Below are 21586 nucleotides of genomic sequence, written 5' to 3' on the forward strand. Positions count from 1 at the left end.
ATGACAAGAAGAAGTAAAAGATAGGTAGAAAAAAAGAGGACAAAGCTGTCTATATTTGAAGAAGATATAGTTATGCATTGAAAATTCAAGAGAATCTACGAAGTATTAGTACTAGTAACAGTTCAGCAAGGTTGCTGAATATCAGATGAACCTTGTGGTTGAACTATATGAAATTATCATTTTTGTAGTTTGAAACAGATATCAGCTGTTTCATATGATTCAACCTAATACAAAAATCAGTCACATTCCTGTACACTAGCAATAACCATTTAATAAATATATACTTTTTAAAAGATCCCATTCATAATAGCCATAAAAATAGTCATAAAAACTAAAAAGGTATCCAGGAAATATCTAAACAAGAAATATGTAAGTCTTTTGCAGGAAACATATTGAAAGGCCTAAATAGACATCATATCATGTTCGTGGATGGGAAGACTCACTATCGTTAAAAGGTTAATTTGTCCCAAATATGTTTGTAAATTCAATGCACTGCCAATCAAAATTTCAGAAGGATTTCTTTTGACAATTTTACAAACTCATCCTATTAAACCCATCCAGTGTTTAATAAGTGATAGTTTATATAATTATTTGTAATGCAAGTTGGTTATAAATATACTGAAAAACCTAGCCCCAGCCAAATTTTGTCCAACTATTTTCTACCTGGAGAGATCCTAAACAGAGAAATGCCCCTGAAGTTCCCTGCTAGCTAGCCTCCTACTCTGACCCCTCCCAGGTGGCATTAGCTTGATGAAGTCATAACTGGGGTCTAGACCTTAACTCTACAGGTTCAGAACCTCAATTTTGTGAGAACAAAATATGGTGACCAGCTTTTTAAGAACTGACTTATGTGGTCAAAATAATCAAAGTGAAGCTGCATTGACAGGAATATAACTGTTAACCATACTTGAGTTTGATGTTTACTGCATTCTCTCCCTGAAGGCGAACGACATAGAAAATCAATTTTGGTTTTCCGTGCAAGGAATAAGTGCAAAGGGAGTCTGTGAATGGTTTCAGTGACTAATGGTATCAGACCCTTCTATGCTATCACCAGGCTCAAGTAATTGTATTTACAAATTGGGGCACCTACATCCCTCAGCAGTGTAGGAAGAGCACTGCCTAATTATTGTTCTGAATATGTCCCCCCTTACTGTTGGCCCCCAGTTTGTGGTCAGGCATAGGTTGACAGTCCTTGATAGTCATGTTCTCCCTGGCTCTCTGATGTTTTACTTGGGTCACACTGATTGGGTTTGGAGTTCTCCAGAACTTTGCAATCAGACCTCAGATTTTTGGTATTTTTAACAGGTGGATTATTGTGTCCACTATATTTTTTTTCTTTCAAACTTCAATCTCAGAAGAAAAAGACTTATCTTCTCTTTTGGAGTCATTTTATATCATTGCCATATACGAACATGAAGTGACGATTCCTTATTTCTTGAACCTGCTCACTGACATCAACACCTTTCCATTAAGGTCCACGTCGTATCTGGAAAAATTATATTTTCTTTACTGGCAGACTTATAAGCTGGCCTCTTAGAATTAGTAATGCATTAAACGATCTCTTAGAGGTCTGTTGGTTGATCTCTTAGAATATGTAATGTCTATTATTTTGCTTCTTGCCAGTATTACCTATGATGTCTTTTATTGATAGTTCATTCAAAGCAGTTTAGTTCTTATTAGTTCTGGAAAGTTCTTGTACAATTGATAGGTATAGTGATGATGTATGTGTTTTGATAAATTGGCTGTAGCTGAGTTAGGTGGTTTGATGGGGACTTTATTTGCCTTTGGCTTTAGTGACATTAATTTAAAAGTAACAAACTGAAATTTACTGAGATGTCAGGCTCAAACAACACATGTTCATAAATTTTCTAGTTATTCACATATACACGTATATCTTATTTCATTACACCTCACTGAAATTATAATTTCACGGGTATGTACAATGTTTAGTACAGTTACCACAGGCAACATAAGAAGGATACTGGAAAAAATTATGAAGTCAGTAAGGCTCATTTTTTGTGTTCTCATATTTTCTTTCTGGAACTTTGCTCCTTGGTGTCCATTACCCCTGAAGGCTCAAGTCTTCCTTCTATGGGGCCTCAGGCCGTGATTCATACTTTTCTCTTCCTCTTTAGTTTCTTCTTCACTGCATCTATTTATCCTGTCCCTCAGAGCTCTGCTTTCCACTTCCTGCTATGGTAAATTAATCTGCATTTAGTTACTAGAGGTTGATTGGCTTTGTGTGTTTCCCTTATAAGATTCTGTATTTGCCTTTTAATGGGGATGTCAACACCTTAGTCCAAATAGTGGGACTCACTGGCAGACCAGGAGGGTTGATATCGTTAAAATAAGAGCAGAAGTGGCTGGGATTTACGGGACTTGAACTACATGAAGTTCATTGCCTGGGTGTGCACTGGCCCTCTTTTCTTCTGTGCCTGCTCACTGTAGTTGAGTTCCCGAAGAACTTCTGCTTTATTCTTAAACGAGAGATGAGGGTTCATGCACAGTTCACGTCTTTGAAATGCTTTCTATGCTTTATTTGAAAGAAGGCCCCTTTTATATTTTTGCCACGCAGCACATTCTGTTGGACCTGTAAGTTTTCAGTGAGCATACCCCATTGAAGAGTGAGCTGAGAATGATTCTGCTTCTTTAATTCAACTGCATTTTATGGCTCGTTTTTAATATCTTAATTGGACTTTTACTCTCCTTGCACTGGATTGTTATTAAACAATTTTTAAAGACCTAAGAGAACAGATAATATTAGAAAAACCCTTTAATTTGCTTTGGAAAGATAGCAATTTTTCTCATTTTTATTATAAAAGTATCCTCTAATTTCTTATTTAAAATTATTTTATTATGAATGCCTTATTAGACGACACTATCTAGATAAAATCAAGACCAGATAATCAGTTACTATGAGCTTCTCAATTAGCCAGCTCGACTTTAGGCCCTATGGAGGCAAAAATAACTTTTCAGGGGTGGGTGACGAAGTGACCAAGTCAGCCAGTACTTTAGAGTCATTCACTTTCCTAGTGCAGTTACACGGCTATCTCATTTCAGCCTCTCTCAGAACAACTCTTTGAAGTAGGTATTGCTGCTCCCCAGCTTTACAGACTGGGAAACTGAAGCTTATAGTGTCCTTCATATTCAGCTGATTACCTTCACCATCCCCTAACACACATATTTTCATACTCACTCTTCTTTAGAGAAGTTGGTTGGGTGTTGAGAGAGAAATTTTGCCGGCTAGTCAACTGGAATAATGTTAGGAGTTGTTTCATGAAGGAAAGGAAGATCTCTTGAGAGTTGAGAAAGGAAAGAGCCTGCCCACGATTCACTTCTATGGACAATTTTCAGTAGTGACCCCTAGGGAAGTAAAATAGAAATTACCTTGGTACCTTGGCTGATATGAAATTTCAAATGATTGACACTTGACTGACTGAGGCTCTGCTATATTGCCACTCTGCAATAAGCCAAAGAGGTCTGCACTTAGCTAGTCATAAGCTTATGGAAAAGGGGTGAGTGAGATTCCTTTTGCAACAGTTAGTGCTTCTAGAATATAATTCCTCAGGTTCTCCATATACCATAAATATCATCAGACTGCCTATTTCTAAATCTTATTTTCCAATGAAAACATAATAAATAGTATATGCTCTGTACTTACCTTTAGTCATCTTGCTGATGCCTGAATTTTTTAAGATTGTTGAAACAGTTTCCTAGTTGCTATATTTCTTTTTAAAATAGATAAGACATGATTTTTTCTCCCAAAGGTACAAAAGTTGATGACTGAGTCTCTTTTTTTTCCATCCCCACCTCAACTTTGCCACCAGAGGGCATGCGGTGGTTCCAGTTTTTTGTTTATCCTCTAAATTGCATAAGAGAGAGAGATTATGTGTAGTTTTTTAGTCATGATGTCATATTATATATGCCAGTCTGCCCCTTTGCTTTTTTCTCATACTGTATTTTAAACTGGTGTACACATAGACCTGCCTCTTTAAAAAAACAAAACAAAAAACTACTGGTGGTTTCCATTGTATGGCCAATTTATAGTTTATTTAACCTGTTCTTTATTAAAGTGCCTGAGTGTTATCTTCATAGCTTCCAGGTTTCTCCTTTTGTATGTATATAACAAATATCGTCTTTGTATTTGCCCCCTTCATTTTGGATATTTGTCTTCTTTGTTCTTGAAATAAAGTGCTCAAACATTGAGTCTCCATTCATGCAAAATATGATGGACCTCTGTTCTGACAGATGTGCTTTGGTCTATTATTGGGGAGGGCACAGGACTAAATATACTGCTGTCATTTTAAGAAACAGGCCATCAGGAAGATGGGGTTCCCCATTCCTTAGAACAGCCACTCAAGTGGCTAACACTGCATCTAATCTTGATGATCCATTTGTGAATTCTAGATTTATTTTCTATTCACAGAAATGGCTTCTTTTTTCCCACGTTAGGCAGTTGCTAACGTATATTCTATATTTGTCTTCCATACAAATGGCCATGTGTGGAAAGCCCTCTGCAGCCATGTGGGGAAAGTGGGAGGAGGGAGATTCCCGATCTCACTGCCTGGGCTGCAGCTGGGAAAGCAATTCTTGGCATTTCAAGTTGAAACTTTGAATTAATGTTCTCAGAATAATACATTTGGTAGTTAGCTTCCATAGTACTGTATTCTAGTACTATACTCTAGATACACGATGGGCTCAATAGGCTTTTAAACTGGACCAAGTACTATTCATAGCATTATTTCTATGAGAAACATTCCACAGTTTCAACTGGAAAACAACCTGTCGATTGATGTTTGTGAATATTGTATTGAATCTGTGGCCAAATTTTCTTCGCCAAACATAATGTGGACTGGGAGTAACCTTTATCTGACTGGGGTCAGAGAACATAAATATTTGGATTTTTAAAAATGTAAATTCTGTGCTACTATGTGCTATGAATACAGTGAGACTTAGAAAAGTATAGGATGAGCTCCTTGCCACCTGGATGATCAGAGTTAGTGAGGAAGAAGCAGAATGGAGAAAAAATTAGAGAATTTTCTTTCTCAATAAAGGAGGAAGTTTCAGAAAGAGAGAATACATTAAACTAAGAAAGAACATTTCAACAAATTGACTAACGTGGCTTTGCGGCCCCAAAAGAGAAAGGTACTCAGGAGATTTTTGTGGACAAAAATCTGCTGAAGTCATCGAAAAATGTGGGAGGCTGTGAAGAAGTTGCCGCCTGAGTCTTAAAAGGTATACTGGAGGCCCAGACCAAAAGGACTGTGCTAGCCATCTCTGTGACTAACACTGCGGAGAAAAACTGCATTGCTTTGATTCGATGTGTCTGTGGGGAGTGGGGAGAAGGGTGCATTTCAAAGTAAAACTAGACATGATGGTAAACGATAGACATGAAAGGTGTCTCATAACTTGCCTAATTTGTGAATGGTTTGTATCTCAAGGTTTTTGCTATCAGAGAGTATATTGTTTGCTTTTTTTTTTGTCTTTAAATTTTTTTATGGAACTTTGTAAGCATACACAAAAATAAAGAATAGTATAATGAATTCCATGTGCCCATCAACAAACTTCAACTATTATGAATGTTTTGACAGCTGTGTTTCATCTATCTTCCTGCCACTTTTTCCTCTAGAATATTTTACAGCAAGTTCCATACATAATATTTCACCTATAAACACACTCCAGAGTAAAAGCTAAAAACATATAATTATAGTACCATTGTCACATCAAACTAATAATAATTTCGTGTTGTGTAATACTTAGTTTGTGTTTAAATTTCTCCATTTGTGGACCTGGATGGTGGGGAGGGAGGCTGAAAGGAAGGATTACAAATGGTCATGAAGAAACTTTTGGGGGTGATGGATGTATTCATTATTTTGACTGTGGCGATTTTGCAAGTACATACTATATGTCAAAACATCGAATTGTACACTTTAAATATGTACAGTTGATTGTCAGTTACACCTCAATGAAACTGTTAAAAAAATATAGTGATATAGCTAGAGGCAGAAAGTATTTTAAGTATTTTTTCCTAGTTATCTCAAAATATCTTTTTATAGTTGGTCTGTTCAAATCAGGATCTAAATAAGAACCACACATTGCATTTTGTTGATATATTTCTAGGTTTCTTGTAATCCAAAGCAGATCCATCCACTCACCCACCCTCTTTTTTCTTCATGCCATTTACTTGTCAAAGATTTCAGATCATCGATCCTATAGCATTTGCCACTTTCTGATTTGTCAGTTTGGCTAATTGCAGCCTTGCGGTAACATGTTCCTATCTCTCATATTTCTTATAACTTCCAGAGGTTTCACTGGGCTCTGGATTACTTCTTTAACAAGAGTGCTTTATAGGTGATGCTGCTGTGAGCCTCTTATTGCATCATATTAGGGAAGCATATAATGTCTGGTTGTTCTACTTTCAGTGTAAAATTGATCAGTGAAGTCAGGTGACGTCAGCCTTATCCATCCATTATAAATTTCCTGTCAGCTTTCAGTAGTTTAAGGAACTGCTGCCTAGATTAATTATTTCACTAGGGGTAAATTATTCACGTGTGTGTATAATTTTTAACAGCTGTATTTGAGGTATAATTTACATACAATAAACTGCACAAATTTAAAGGACACAATTCAAGAAATTTTGACACATACATATATATACATACACACATAGTTCAACATATGCGTGTATGTATATATCTATCTGACTGCCTAGCTGTTGGAGAGAACATAGTGTTTTGGAGGCATACTGCAGGGACAAATCATGATTCCTGTGGTCAGAATTTTGAAGGGTAAACACTAATTCTTTCACTGGTAACGATATAATTTTTCCATGTGGCCATGGAGTAATTTCAACCTTGCTTTAACACTAGCTTGTCAGGGAGATCATGCTACAACACCACCAGGTTGCGGCAAGTAGGCCCTTTTGATCTGAAAGCAGCATAAACTACTCAGCTCTGAAGCAGACTATTTAATCCTCACACAGCCAACCTGGTTGCCCTCCAGTGTTGACTGCCACTTCTCTGCACAGAGTCACAGGTAACGTGTGTGTGTGCGTGTGCATGCTCTCAGTGTATTCAGAATTTCTCTGAATTTAATATGAGCAGTCTTCTTTGGCCACCTTGCCCCCAGTCTACTATCCTGGAAAAGGGGTTAAGTTTTAGGCACAGACCTCTTTGGCAAAAGTATTAGGTTAATGAATCAAAAAGTCTAATCCCTTGAAGGCCAGCTAGCTAAGCTTTGTTCCACAGATGGCATCTCCTTAACTCCCTAGCAGTCATCTTACATATTTGGATCACCAGGAGACCTGGATGAGACAGTGTGTATAACTTGGTGCATGATTATCACTGCTGCTAAACAAACAGAAAAGCACAAACCATGCTCAATGCTTCAACTCACTAATATCATTAATAGTAGTAATACCATAATGCAAGTATCTGAATGTGAGAAAATTCAACCCGATGCTGAGTCTCTGCAATGAAATGGAATTTTTTTATATTCAAAAGTATTTTTAGGACTCGGTGAATATACAAAAAATTATTGAGGTTTTTGCTTTAAATGAGCAAATGTTATGGTATGTAAACTATGTCTCAATAAAGTGGTTTTAGAAAATGTTTGTGAGATTTAAAATACATTATCTAATAGAAATGATACTGGACATCCTAGCAATAGATGAAATCACTGAGAAGAGAGCTGAAGACAGAACCTTTAAAAAGCCTACATTTCAAGGAAGAGAAATACATATGAAAACATAAGTGTTATTACAGAAATAGGAAGAAAACCAGAAATGAACAGTAGCCTAAAATGCAGTGAATGTGTGTTCAGTATCAAATGCAGAATAGATATGGATGGGGACTGAGAAAAGGCTAATGAACTTAGCTATAAGGAGATCACTAATGACCTTTAGGAAAACAGTTTCCATAAAGTGAAGGTGTTAAAGAATGAGTTATGAAGAAGATGAAGCTGCACATTACTCTTGCCAGAAATAAGATAGGCAGAAGGAGAAAAAGCTAGAAACAGTGTCAAGGATATTCTAGAGGCAGGGAAAACTTAGATCTGTCTGTATCTCTCTCCTTTTGACCGGAGAGGCTTGGGCATATCTGTACCTGGAGAGGAAGGAGACAAACAAAAGAACAGAGACTGAAGGTACAGAGGGCTTAGATCCGATCTGGCTCTTACGTGGTTAGAGAAGTTAGTATGCAATACAGAGCAAAGCATTTGTACAGTGCTGGTTGTTCTTTGTTATTTCTCTGCTCAGCGGCAGGCATGGCCCCCTCCCCTAGGCAAACCAGGGTGTTGTGTGTGGCCCTGCTCCCTACATGAACTCTACTTTTTCATGAAAGAAAGCAGATCCTAATACAAGTGATAGAGACATTATCATGGGCATAACCTTAAATCTGCTGTAACCTATGATTAGATAAACTCATGCTTGAATGCCAGCACTTGCTTACTGACACTAAGTGAGTGATAGCACACCTCACAAGGCTCCAGCACATCAGCATACCATCACCTGTGGCCCAGAGCAGCTGCTTAAGAGGCCATTCCAGTTCTCAAGTCAGAGCCTCCAAATCCCTCTCAGAGAATTCAGCCTCTACAGAGGTCTTTGAGCTTCACTCTGATTATAGGTTATTCCTGATTCACATACCCACCCCACATTTGGGGAGAGGTAATGAAAGGGAAAAAGGGGAAAAGTGCAGCAGCCTGCGAGGGCACTCCACCCATAGAGCTATCCCCAGCCCCACACACTGTCTCTTTGCAAAGGACTTCTAAACAGTGTCCCTAACCTCACCCTTCTCAGTCTCTGCTCCTACTTTTGATATTTATTATTATTTTGTATTATTTTTTTTAAATTCCAGCCATAAATATAAAAATTCAAAGGGCTAGTTTTGTCGTACTTATAATATAGCCTTTTAAAGCCATACAGAATATTCTAGAATGTGGCATTCTTCCCTTTGGGCTATTAACTGCATATTAATGTAATTTCTACCTTGTTTTTAAAAATCTTTTTCTTAATTGTATATTTATATTAAATCAGATTTTCCTATATCTCTTGGAAATAAAATGTTAGTCGAAAATAAAGTTCATTTTTAACACTTATTTGTAAAAATGTATTCACTGTGTCTCTTTAAGCAGTCTTTGCAGGCTTTGTGGTACATATAATTTAGGGTACATTTAGTAAGTTGAAGGGTTAAAATACCCTGTGCTGTCGCATATGGCAGTGAGCAGAATCGCAGATGTTGATGATACCACGTAATTAGTATTCTTTTATGTAAATGAAGGCTGTCAGCATGTTACCATAGTGTCTACTCTCTCTGAAGCTGGAATTTATGCCACTTGGTCTCACCAAGACCAGGCAGGATTATTCCACTGTCCTTAGTTAAGAACTGAAAAGAAATCAATACAGTGAGAGAGAAGAAATGGAAATCTCCCCAAAGTAGATAGATTCTCTTTATTTTTTTCCTATTTTGCTTTCGTTGATTTTTCCCCCAGAATTTTTTTTTCTGGTGAGGTAGAAATGCATTTAGGATTAGCTAAGAAATTTGCTATTTGAGAATAATTGGAATAGTCCAATTAAAAGACAAATCATATTTTCAAGCTATAGACTTTTGAAAGATAATTGCAGTGTTCAGTGGTCTCATAATTTTTTTTTTTAAATAATGTAGATCTGCAAGTTTCTCATCAGAGCAAAAGGAAAGAATTGAAAAGATTTCATTATCTTTTAATTTACTACTTAGTGATATTAATTATAGTAGGATGCTTTTAAATATTGATTATATTTTTTAGCTCCAGTTGATTCAGATTTTTAAAATAAAACTATGGTAATTAAAGAAGCAAAAGCTAATATTTTGTCAGGTTTACTTTCTCCACATGCAGACAGGCCCAAGGTGTGCAGGACATTTATTTAAAGTTGCTGACCCACTTAAATGATGGAGAACTGTTAAGGCTCATCATGTCCTTTCCTAGTTACACTGCAAGTTTATCTCTTGGATATTGGGTGCCTGTCACACTCGATGAGGTATGTTTTAAGTGGAAATGTTAGGATTATAATGACCTTTGGGAGATATGAAGGAAAAGGTGTACATGTCAGAAAAATACAAAATAGAATTCCTCTTTATGCCTGTGGGTGTTAGGCCTTGTTCTTAAATAAAGTGGTCAGAATATGTATGAGAGGTGAGTTAAACACATTGTCTTTCTTGAACTGAATGTACCTGAGATTGTGTTTCCTTTATTCTCTATTTTGTGTGTTGATTAAGGTGGCTTTTTTCTTTTGTGTCACTTTTGTGTGATTTCCATTTCATGATCAGGTATGTTTTTCCTCCAGAGAAGCTTAAATCAGTGTGGTGAGGTGCAAAGTACCCTTGTGTTTTCCTGAATGGATTTACTCTGCCATATGGCAGGTTAGTGAGTCGCCACGACAGATTTGTAATGGGAAAAGGGCTGTGCAGGAAAGGATGTGCGTGATCAGCAGATTTATAGATCAGAAAATGAAATCAGAAGAAAGAATTTCCAGAGTGCCCTTTCCATTTGACAGCTCTCCATGGAGAGAGTGTGGAATGGTTTTTCAGTGTTTTTCTATTTTGGCTTTTGGTTGTTCCAGCATATTTTTCCTAGCACAGGAGTTGATTTCATAAGGCATCGATGCTCTGGGTGTTGTGTTGCTGTATTCCCATTCACAGAAATATTCTCCAAAGGATTTGAAGCTGTGCTGTTTCATGTGATAAGATCTCAGTAGCAATTAAATTCCTGAAGACACATCAAGCCTCCTATTGGCTAAGACCGGGATTCGCCAGGTTTTGAGTTATAAGAGTAGCTATTTAGATAAGCATGATTCAGTGAATACTGAATCTTTCAAAGGAAAGAAAACAAAAAGAAAAGCCAAGTTAGCTAAAGATAGTATGTCCTAGTATATTTAAGTCTGTGCTATCTAATGCTGCAATCACTCGCCACATGTGGCTATTTAAATTTAAATTAATTGAACTTAAATAAAATTAAAAGTTCAGTCCCTTAGTCTCACTAGCCACATTTCAAGTGCTCAGTAGGCACATGTGGCTAATTAGTACAGTATTGGACAGTGCGGATAAAGAACATTCCCAACATTGCAGAAAGTTCTATTGGACGTTGTCGGTCTAAGTAAAAGATTTTGAGAAATAATTCTTTGATTTCTGTGAGGTGTTCTTCATCCTGCTGTAATTTGCTGGATTTAGTGCAGTGGTTCTAAGGTTTTAATGTATAAATGAATCATCTGTAGAGCATGTTTAAAATGGAGATTATTAGACCCCTCCTCCAGGCCCTGATTCATCTGGTTTGGAGTCGTGACCAGAAATCTGTACAAATAACAAGTATCCTAGGGCTGAAATCCCCAACCCTCGAGCCACAGACTGGTACCGGTCTGTGGCCTAGGAACCGGGCCACACAGCAGGAGGTGAGCAGGAAGCAAACTAGTTAAGCTTCACCTGTATTTGCAGCCGCTCCCCAGCGCTAGCATCACCGCCTCAGCTCCACTTCAGATCATCAGGCATTATATTCTCATAGGATCACCAGTCCCTAGTGCCAGAAAGGTTGGGGACTGCTGTCTTAGGGAATTCTGATGCTGATAGGTGGTTCAGGAGCTACATTATGAAAAATATTAAATTAGCGAGAAACTTGGGAACTGCCCTCTTGATTTTTTTCCCCTTCATTCTTTCATTATTTTCTTTTGTGTCCCCAGTAATTAGTTGTAAGCATCTGTGTACCCAACTTGATTGGTAATAAGTAGAAAACAAAAAGCTCATTTTTTTTTTTTTTTACCATTTCATCTTTTTAATGTATGTATGTTTTAATTCGGCTCTGCCCTACAAAAAGTAAACAGAAATGGTTATTTCACTACCATTCTGGGCTGTGTAGGAAGGTAATTCTGACAGAAGACCTTTGACCACTATGAGTTGAGTACCCACCAGTCTTGAAATTCAAAGGAGTAAAAAAAGAAATATAACATATGATCTCCTCTGGATATTATATCTAGTTAGGAAATGGATAAATTCATCCAGAGAAATGACTTTAGAAGGGCACTTAGCAACAAGTTAATAATTAGTAAAATAATATAGTAGAAACTAAATCCTGACAGTGCTCAAAGGAAAAGCATGATCTGACTTGATTGAAAATATTATCTAGGTTGCTTTTCTTTGTATGATCTAAGAGTTTCTTGTATAGAGCTGTAACTCCGCCATCTGGAATGGGCACTAAAAAATGGTCAGGATCTCATGGTCCTGCAGTATATTTGTGGGTTTTGTCAACAGGACCAGGCCAAAAGGGCTTCTGGAAAACTAACTAAAGGGACTACTCAGAGTGCTCTGGATTTAGAACTTCTCTGGGTGACCCTATAATCATGGAATTGCATCTGCACACAGAAATGAAAGTGGAGACGAAATGGAGGTGAAGGAAGTTCTTTTTATAAGGGAACCACCTTTAGGAAATTTTACATTCTGATATTAAAAAAAAAAACAAAAACAAAAACAAAACACCTGTCAAGGATCCAAAGAATAAAAAGTTTTCTTTTAAAATAGTTGTTTAGCATCTGTCCCTTGGTGAAATTGCCCATTAGGTTTCTCTGAAGAATACTATTGAAGAAGCAATGCTAGAAGACAAAAAAACAAACCCCACTTCAGTATGTTACCAATGTTTTAAAAAGCATTTTCACATATCTCATCTGGAAGATTTGCTTTTTTTTCTTTTGTCATGATAGTAGCCACTCCACTATTAGACAGATCTATCTAATTCTGTACTTATCTGTCCTTTCAGTAAAGAAGGTGAGTTTCTCCACCCTTTCTGCAAAATGTAAATATTCTTTTGAAAAAGACACATTGTCTTAATCTCTCAGGGTTGCTATAACAAAAATACCATAGACTGGGCGGCTTAAAAATAATAAACATTTGTTTTTCACAGTTCTGGAGGCTGGGAAGTCCAAGATCATGGCACCAGATTCTGTGTCTGATAAGGACTTCCTGGTTCATAGCCATACGGCTTTTCACTGTGTCCTCACATGGCAGAAGGGGTGAGGGAGCTCTTTTATGAGGGCACTAATCCCATTCATGAGAGCTCATCCCATGAGGGTCAACCCATTTGTGATCTAATCACCTTCCAAAGGTCCCTGCCTCCTAATACCATCATCTGATGGTTAAGATTTTAGCATGAGACTTTGGGGGAGGACACAAACATTCAAACCATAGCAGACATGAAATGTTACTTAGATTGAGGCTGACTATATTGAGGATCACCTCCTTAGCCAGATTCTTTAGACTCAAGAAAATAAAAATAATAGTACTGTAGAGGACTTTATTTTTCTTCCCTTTACCTTATCCTGTTATCTCTGCTTTGAAATACATTGAAACTAAGATTGTCAGTTTAGTGATGGGTCTTCATTTCTTCTACTGGTATTTGAAACACTATGTCTTTCGTCTCAGTTCCTCTCCCCTGTCTCTTTCCGCATACTTGATCAGTATGAGATATAGCTTTCCTTCCAGGACATCATCAGTTCAGAAATGGTTCAGAATACAAGTTTCTTTCCCCTGGTGGCCAGCTGGATGCAGTGTGAAATAAGGGTAATGACATTTTCTAAGGAGCACATAAAAATTAGCTGATATTCAAGCATAAAACAGGCTTAGAAAATGTAAAGTTTCAAATTGGTGCCAAGGCCCCCCAAATATTTTACGATTCTTCTTTTTTAAGGAATTTAACTGTCCTGTAATCCTCATTCTGTACCAAATTTGCTTTTTAAAAAAACTTCCTTCCAAAGGAACTAATTTTGAATTAAACACTAATGAGTGTCGAGTTCAAATGCCAGTTGCAAGCTTTTTTCTAGGAAGATATTTTGCTGAAAGCTTTTGATTTTCTCTCTCTCTCTCTCTTTTTGGGGGCTCTATTGTGCCAGGTTGAAAGAGTGGAGACTTCTGTAAGACATGGATAGATGCAAACATGTAGGGCGGTTGCGGCTGGCCCAGGACCACTCCATACTGAACCCTCAGAAGTGGTGCTGCAGGGAGTGCACCACCACAGAATCCGTGTGGGCTTGTCTCAAGTGTTCACACGTGGCCTGCGGCCGCTATATTGAGGATCACGCCCTTAAACACTTTGAAGAGACCGGACACCCGCTAGCCATGGAGGTCCGAGATCTCTACGTGTTCTGTTACCTGTGCAAGGACTACGTGCTCAATGATAACCCGGAGGGGGACCTGAAGCTGCTGAGAAGCTCCCTCCTGGCGGTCAGGGGCCAGAAGCAGGACCCGCCAGGGAGGCGCGGCCGGACGCTGCGGTCCATGGCCTCGGGCGAGGACGCGGCCCCGCTGCCGCGCACTCCTCAGGGACAGCCGCAGATGCTCACCGCTCTGTGGTACCGGCGCCAGCGCCTGCTGGCCAAGACGCTGCGACGCTGGTTTGAGAAGAGCTCTCGCGGCCAGGCAAAGCTGGAGCAGCAGCGGCGGGAGGAGGCGCTGGAGCGTAAGAAGGAGGCGGCGCGGCAGCGGCGGCTAGAGGTCAAGCGGCGGCTGCTGGAGGAGCTGGCCAGCGCCCCTCCGCGCAAGAGCGCGCGCCTACTGCTGCACGCGCCGCGTGCCGCCGCCCCGCGCCCCGCCACGTCGCGCACACCCACCGGGGGCCGCCTCCCGCCGCGCCGCGCCCCCGCCATGGCGCCGGGTGTCACCGGCCTGCGCAATCTGGGCAACACCTGCTACATGAACTCCATCCTGCAGGTGCTCAGCCACCTCCAGAAGTTCCGAGAGTGTTTCCTGAACCTCGACCCTTCCAAAACGGAACAGCTCTTTCCCAAAGCCACCAACGGGAAGGCGCCGCTCTCCGGCAGGCCGGCCAGCAGCTCAGCCACCGAGCTGTCACCGAGGAACGTCAGGGCTGAGTCGTGCGAACGTGAGGGCTTCTGCTGGAATGACGGGCCCTCCATCACCAGGAGCTTAGAACTCATCCAGAACAAGGAGCCCAGCTCGAAGCACATCTCCCTCTGCCACGAACTGCACACCCTCTTCCGAGTCATGTGGTCCGGGAAGTGGGCCCTGGTGTCTCCCTTTGCCATGCTTCACTCGGTGTGGAGCCTGATCCCTGCTTTCCGCGGCTACGACCAGCAGGACGCACAGGAGTTTCTCTGTGAGCTGTTGCACAAAGTGCAGCAAGAACTCGAGTCTGAGGGCACCACGCGTCGGATCCTCATCCCCTTCTCCCAGAGGAAGCTCACCAAACAGGTCTTAAAGGTGGTGAACACCATATTTCATGGGCAGCTTCTCAGTCAGGTAGGTGTGTGCCCACCCTAATCCCGATTCTGTCCATCACGTTAGAGGGTAACTAGCAAGAGTTTGGGCTTCCCGTGAGTGCCTCCCCCAGTTTGTTGGGCTAATGAGGTAGCCAAGAATGGCTGTAACGATGCATAATGGAGGGTGGCCATTGTACCTTTCATTGTACTGTACACTGAGTTGGGAACTTGCCACCTGTCTCTTTCTGGGCAGATTTTCAGTATAACTTGCCATCTCTCGTTTTTAGTGAATGTCTTTAACCTTTTATGACAATATGGGTAATCTAATATTCTCATTACAATTAAGTACCCATGGTTGGCATGCCATCCTTTGATCAATTTTAGGAAATTGAACCATTTGCCCGTAACCCTGGTTTCATGGTAGTTTGAAAGAATGCGTATTCTTCCTTCCTAAGCATTCTTTACATACAAGGAAGTGAGGTGGCTAGGAGTATGCCAAAGGCCTGAGCAAGCCTCCCTTCTGCTCCCCATGACCTTTTATTTCCTGGATCTTTAGCAATGTAGGGACATAAGCAAAGATTCATAGATAAGACTTCCTGAGAATATGAAGAAAGATAATTTTTAGAGCTAAAAAGGTGGGCAAAATCTCTACACTGCTACTGAGGTTTTGTCTTGGCATTTAGTGTTTTAAAAGAATGATAAGTCGGATGAGAAGAGAACGTTTATTTAGGCTTTTGGCATTTGAACGGGGAGTATTTATAGGCACTTCCTCTATCCTCTGAGAGTCCATAGGAAGAAAGGTGCATGTGGGAAGGTTACAATGGGAGCGTAGATCTAATCACAAGGTATTTTGAGGCTCTGTGGACACAGGGATCAGTGTAGGGGTGCTGCAAGAATCAAGGACAAAAGGAGAGGCAAGTTGGACTTCAAGGAGAGAACGAAGTCTGGAGGAGGAAGGAGTGTGAAGGTGAGAGAAGCAGACAAGAATCTGCGACTTCTCTATCTCAGACTGATTCCATGATAGGCTGTACTACAGCATTGAGTTGTAAAGCATGCTATGAGAGAGAAGAGACAGAGGGGTAGGTAATAACTTCTTTGCTGCATGGTTTTCCAGTTTCAGCTGGCATCACATAGAAATATATACAGAAGTAACGTGTGCTAATTCCCTTAAAGTTATATTTATTATTTTAACATTAAAATTAAACAATTTTTTGAAAACTTCACACTTAGTTTTGGTCAAGTTGTGCCTCGTACAAAGCAGGCCAAAACATACATGGGAAGTTTCAAAGTTTTATAACCTATAAATCAATCTTTTCATTCTAGGTCACATGTATATCATGCAATTACAAATCCAACACCATTGAGCCCTTTTGGGATCTGTCCCTGGAATTTCCTGAACGCTATCACTGCATAGAAAAGGGGTTTGTCCCTTTGAATCAGACAGAGTGCCTGCTCACTGAGATGCTGGCCAAGTTCACAGAGACAGAGGCCCTGGAAGGGAGAATCTACGCTTGTGACCAGTGTAACAGTGAGTGCTGGGGCATGGGGTAGGTGGGGTGTGTACAATTGGAATGTCAGTGTAAGGTGCTTCTTTTGCCTTTTAGTCAAAAGTAACACTGATAATATTGAGTGGTTCTAAAGCATCTTTTAAGAGAGATATTTTCCTCCCATTTTACTGAAAACAAGAATATGAACATTAAATATTTAAAAACAAACCAAACTTAGGAGCGGTGCTTCCTTTGACTCCTGCTGTGATTGACATGAACTTTTATCTTGGGAGGTATTGAAAGTGTGGATCTTGAAATGGAGACTCTAAGAATGTGAGTACTTAGCTTCATAGTGCTACAGGGGCCCAGCTGAAATTCATGTAGAGTCTGATGGTTCTTATTTAATCTAAGTTCAGGTAGCATCGCCTGTTTGAGGGTTGTGGCATCAGAAAAGTGTACTTTTGTACTGAATTTGTAGATTTAAAGTCTCAGAAGTGGCGCTGAAGATCTGTACAGTAAGATCAAGAAAGCAAGTCAAAAGGTACATTGTTTTGTGGCAGGTTCAGTTACTTCCTGCATTTGTTTGTTTCTTCACATGCTTGAAAGGTTGGCATTTCAGAGGGGGTCGTAAGGAAGTTTTAATTTCGCGGCTTTAATTTTGAAGTGGAACTCTTTCCATGTGGTCACATGGGCATCTTATACAGGGCCGCTTCTGTCTTGCCACACTAATGCTTAATGCTTTTGCTAACTCAGCATTTCCCAGAGGATGTGCAGAACAAATACTTGGAAGCTCATGTTTGGGTTTTTTGGCATATAAAGATTTAGAAACTAAAATTAATGGACTTTGGCATATGAAGATTTAGAAACTAAAATTAATGGATAATCTAGAAATCAACTTATGGCCATATAGTCCTTTGGACTACAAGTTTTGGGAACAAAAAGATTATGGTAATCCTTAATATATTTGCATATGATTTTTTAAAATAGTAAATTGTGGGAAACCTGTTTTCTTTGAAGAATCAGGACAAAAATCAAAAGTAATACTTGCTATTATTTTGTTATTTTAAAACAAAATTTGAAATGTTATACTTGGTTAATTGTAGGCTCACCTGTCTGTTCCATACTGAGATTTAAAAGCAGTGACTTAAATTATCTTATTAGAGCAGTATCTTTTTTTTAAACGGTGATTCATAAAGCTTTTTAACTTGTAAGGAACAGAAAGATGTTAACAATTTTAATTCAGTCATTCTCGGACATGATACATTAGGCAGGAAATACTTTTATTTTTGCAAGAAAGGTTTTTTTTCTGGTTGCTAGATGTGCCTATTTATCAACATTTCTCTAGGCAAGTTCAAATAATAGCAGGTTAGGAAAGCTATGGTAAAGGGACAAGATGAATTGATCTGTTGCTTACGAAGTTTCCAAACTATCAGCCTTCCGCCTCTCTGTGTGGCCAGCTTAATCAAATGGAGACAAAACTGATCAATCTCAATTGAATCAGTAATTTATTTTTCTTTGTGAATTTCATTTTAGGGAAACAAAGCCAGATTCTACATGTTCTTCATTTTAGCTCACATACTCCCTCTGCTGATAGCGGCAGTCACTGCAAGGGTTCCCAGGAAGAGTTGCAATAATTTTCAAAAATCTGCTGGTGAATAGGAATGTAAAATAAGGCCAGGCTCCGCTTTGAATTCTCTTTCTGTTCGTGCCCGGACATATCATGACTGCCAGTCCCAGTAAAATCTATGGCACACTCATTCTGCTGCAATCTATTAGAAGCAACAGCTCCAAATCCTATTGTCACAGAAAGCTCTCTGAAACGTCATCTGCCTGTGATTTGCTGCCTTTCACAGGTAGTACAGACAGGACTCAGAATCGGATGCGGAGCTCTTCAGACACTGAGACTATGATATCAAGAGCTCAAAGACAATTAGCAGGCACCACAGTGAACTAATTAATTTTTTATTCTCATCCATTCACTGACTTAATAACAGAGCAGTCATTAGTAAATGGTTATAGAGAAGGCTTCTGATGGAAATTAAGAAAATTTTATTTTCATTGTTTATTCGCTATAATTTAAAAATGCATTTCCACAACGATTCAGTGGCTTTAGAAACAAAATGGAAGTCTGAGCACTGAATCTGCTTTGGACTGGGTGAATTTAGCCAGCCTGTCCTGCATGTCCAACAGTGTACTTTTATCCAAGAAACGTGTTTCGAAAACTAGGCACAACATAAAAATATAACATCAGAACAGGTTCATCTCTAAATATTTGTATATGCCACAAGTATATCATGCTGGGGAAAAAATCTTTTTAAATACTTTGTCTTTTAGTAATCCTGTGTCCTCTTACCTTTTTCCTAAACCTGAAATATATATATATATATATATTACCCATTTTACAGGAAAGCAAACTGAGGTTCAGAGTTTCGAATAATTTATCTAATAGCATACACAACTAGATGTGAGCAAGAAATAGAATTAGGCCTTTCTGATTAACACAAAATGCTTTTTAAGTTATATTATGATACATCATAATTTAAGTTATAAGCCCATATTTAAAGGCCTAGAACCCTAACATATGCCTCCATGTGCATGTTGTTGCAATGACCTTTCGTTAGATTCCATTAACCCATGACATCAGGAGTGTGCCATCCTAAACCCATACCAATTTTGGAAATTGCTGATGGTAAAAATTTGAAAGTGCATGTAATAGGATTAGGTATAGTCAACTCAAATAACAATGATTTAAAACAAGAAGTAATTTTTTTTTCTGTTATATAAAAGAAGTCTGAAGGACATTCAGGGGCTTGCATGGTGGCTGCATGGTCATTGGGGACCCAGGCTCTTGCCATCTTTCAGCTTTACTGTCATAGTTCAAGGCTTCCAACCTCAAGATTACCTCATGGTCCAAGAGGAATTCCAACAGTTGCAAACAGTGAGAAGGACAAAGGAATCACCTTACACCTGAGTCAGCCTTCTTTAAGCTGCTATCCAAGAGTGCCACACAATCATTCCTTTCATCTCTGCCAGACCTTCTGTGGCCACACCATGCAGACATGTGAGGCTGAGAAATGAAGTCTTACAGAGAGTCACATTGCTGCCCCAAATAAAATTGAGGTTCAAATACTGAGAAATAAAGAATGCATGTTGAGTGGCAAATCATTGTCTCTGCCATAACTAGGAAAGAATGAGACTCTTCACAATCTGTTTTATATCTTCCCAAACCATATAGGCAAACGACGAAAATCCAATCCAAAACCCCTTGTTTTGAGTGAAGCTAGAAAGCAGTTAATGATCTACAGACTACCTCAGGTCCTCAGGCTGCACCTTAAAAGATTCAGGTGAGCTTGCTCTTGGGTGTCCCAGGTGGCTGTGAGCTGTGGAAACAGTTGCTTCAAAGGCTTTGGTGAAAGCAAATGTCTTTGCTGTTGAGAGGGGGCACTGGTTCCTTAGAGACCTTGTGCTTTCTGTGGAGATTAAATGCATCATGCCCAGTGAGGCAAGTTGATGTTGGGGCCCAGCGGGACTGGGCTTCTGCTCTCATGGCTCTGTTTAATTGGCTAGCCTATACCAGGTGTCTGTGTTTGAAGATTTTCTAGCCTCACTTGGGCTTATATAGTGCCTTCTTCAAAATAAAGTATGAGAATCTGTGATAAGAAAGAAGGGCAGGAAGTAAATTGCAAGAAGTTATTGCCTGAATTGCTTGTTTAGGGATCTCTAGTTTCAGGGTACATCATGGAACATTCACAGGAAATACATGTGGACATTGATTACTCCTACTTTACTGATGTGAAAACCAAAGCTGGAAAGTTGTTTTCTCAGTTCCCAGTTTTACCTACCTCTACCTGTAATCACTTATGCCATTTTATACTAGTGAGAAGTTTATATCCATGTTCTAGGTGGTCTGGCCGTAATCATCGAGAGAAGATTGGGGTCCATGTCGTCTTTGACCAGGTATTAACCATGGAACCTTACTGCTGCAGGGACATGCTCTCCTCTCTTGACAAAGAGACCTTTGCCTATGATCTCTCCGCAGTGGTCATGCATCACGGGAAAGGGTTTGGCTCAGGACACTACACAGCCTATTGCTACAACACAGAGGGAGGTGCGTGCGCTTTACTCTGTGGGGTGGGGGACACGAAAAAGGGTTGGTTTGTCCACATTTCATTGTTTTCCTTTTATTTCATCTATAAGGGAATATTACATACATTTAAATCCAGTGGGAAGGATTATGAAAGTTGGATTCAAATTTCGGATCTATTACTAAGTAACAACATAAGATTGTTCTAAAAATTGACAGGAACTGACACACCTAAAAATGTTTAGCACAGTGCCTAGCACATTGTGCTCAATTAATGTTAGAGATTATCATTATTTATTAATACTAGTGCAGACCTCCGTTTCTTTCTTGGTTATTTAGAATTGATATGACCTATCTAATCTCATGGAGATGCTGTATGAATCTCATTAGCCTCAGCTCATAATAAAGCTGAAGACATTTACTGAGCACTTACTATGTCCTCACTACATCCCTTACCATGGGAGATGTGGAGATAACCCCCAGAGCAGAGCCTCCCAGCCACTGCACTGGGGCAGGTGGGCTGCGAATGAGTTTTCAATAGTGTACTGATCTTGAACCCCTTAGCCCTTGAGGCAGCCAGAGTGAGCCTGTGAACAAGTAACTTTTCATTCCTTCTAAATTTTCCTTTAGCACTCCTCTCTATTTACATTTCCCCTTTCCTCCTCATTCTCCTCTTTTCCTCTCTTAGCCCTCAGTGTCCTGGCTGTCTTTGTAGAAGATCCTAATAGGCAATGAAAAAGCCTAAATAAAACAAGGACAAAATTTATTATAGTCAGTTGATATTAT

At 39.5% G+C, this 21586-nt stretch overlaps 1 protein-coding gene across 2 annotated transcripts in view; it reads left to right on the forward strand.

Moving 5' to 3' along the window:
- USP49 (ubiquitin specific peptidase 49) overlaps nucleotides 1-21571 on the forward strand; it is a 70641-nt gene extending 49070 nt beyond the window's left edge. For both annotated transcript variants that reach the window (XM_015600235.2, XM_025042837.1), the window contains 4 exons: nucleotides 13904-15269; nucleotides 16553-16757; nucleotides 19952-20060; nucleotides 20619-21571. In XM_015600235.2, the coding sequence (XP_015455721.1) occupies nucleotides 13932-15269; nucleotides 16553-16757; nucleotides 19952-20060; nucleotides 20619-21009 (2043 nt within the window). In that variant the 5' untranslated portion in view covers nucleotides 13904-13931 and the 3' untranslated portion in view covers nucleotides 21010-21571. The remainder of the gene's footprint in view (nucleotides 1-13903; nucleotides 15270-16552; nucleotides 16758-19951; nucleotides 20061-20618) is intronic.
- The last annotated feature ends 15 nt before the right edge of the window (nucleotides 21572-21586 follow it).

The sequence above is a fragment of the Pteropus alecto genome, unplaced genomic scaffold (assembly GCF_000325575.1).
Source record: "Pteropus alecto unplaced genomic scaffold, ASM32557v1 scaffold7, whole genome shotgun sequence".
Lineage (NCBI taxonomy): Eukaryota > Metazoa > Chordata > Mammalia > Chiroptera > Pteropodidae > Pteropus > Pteropus alecto.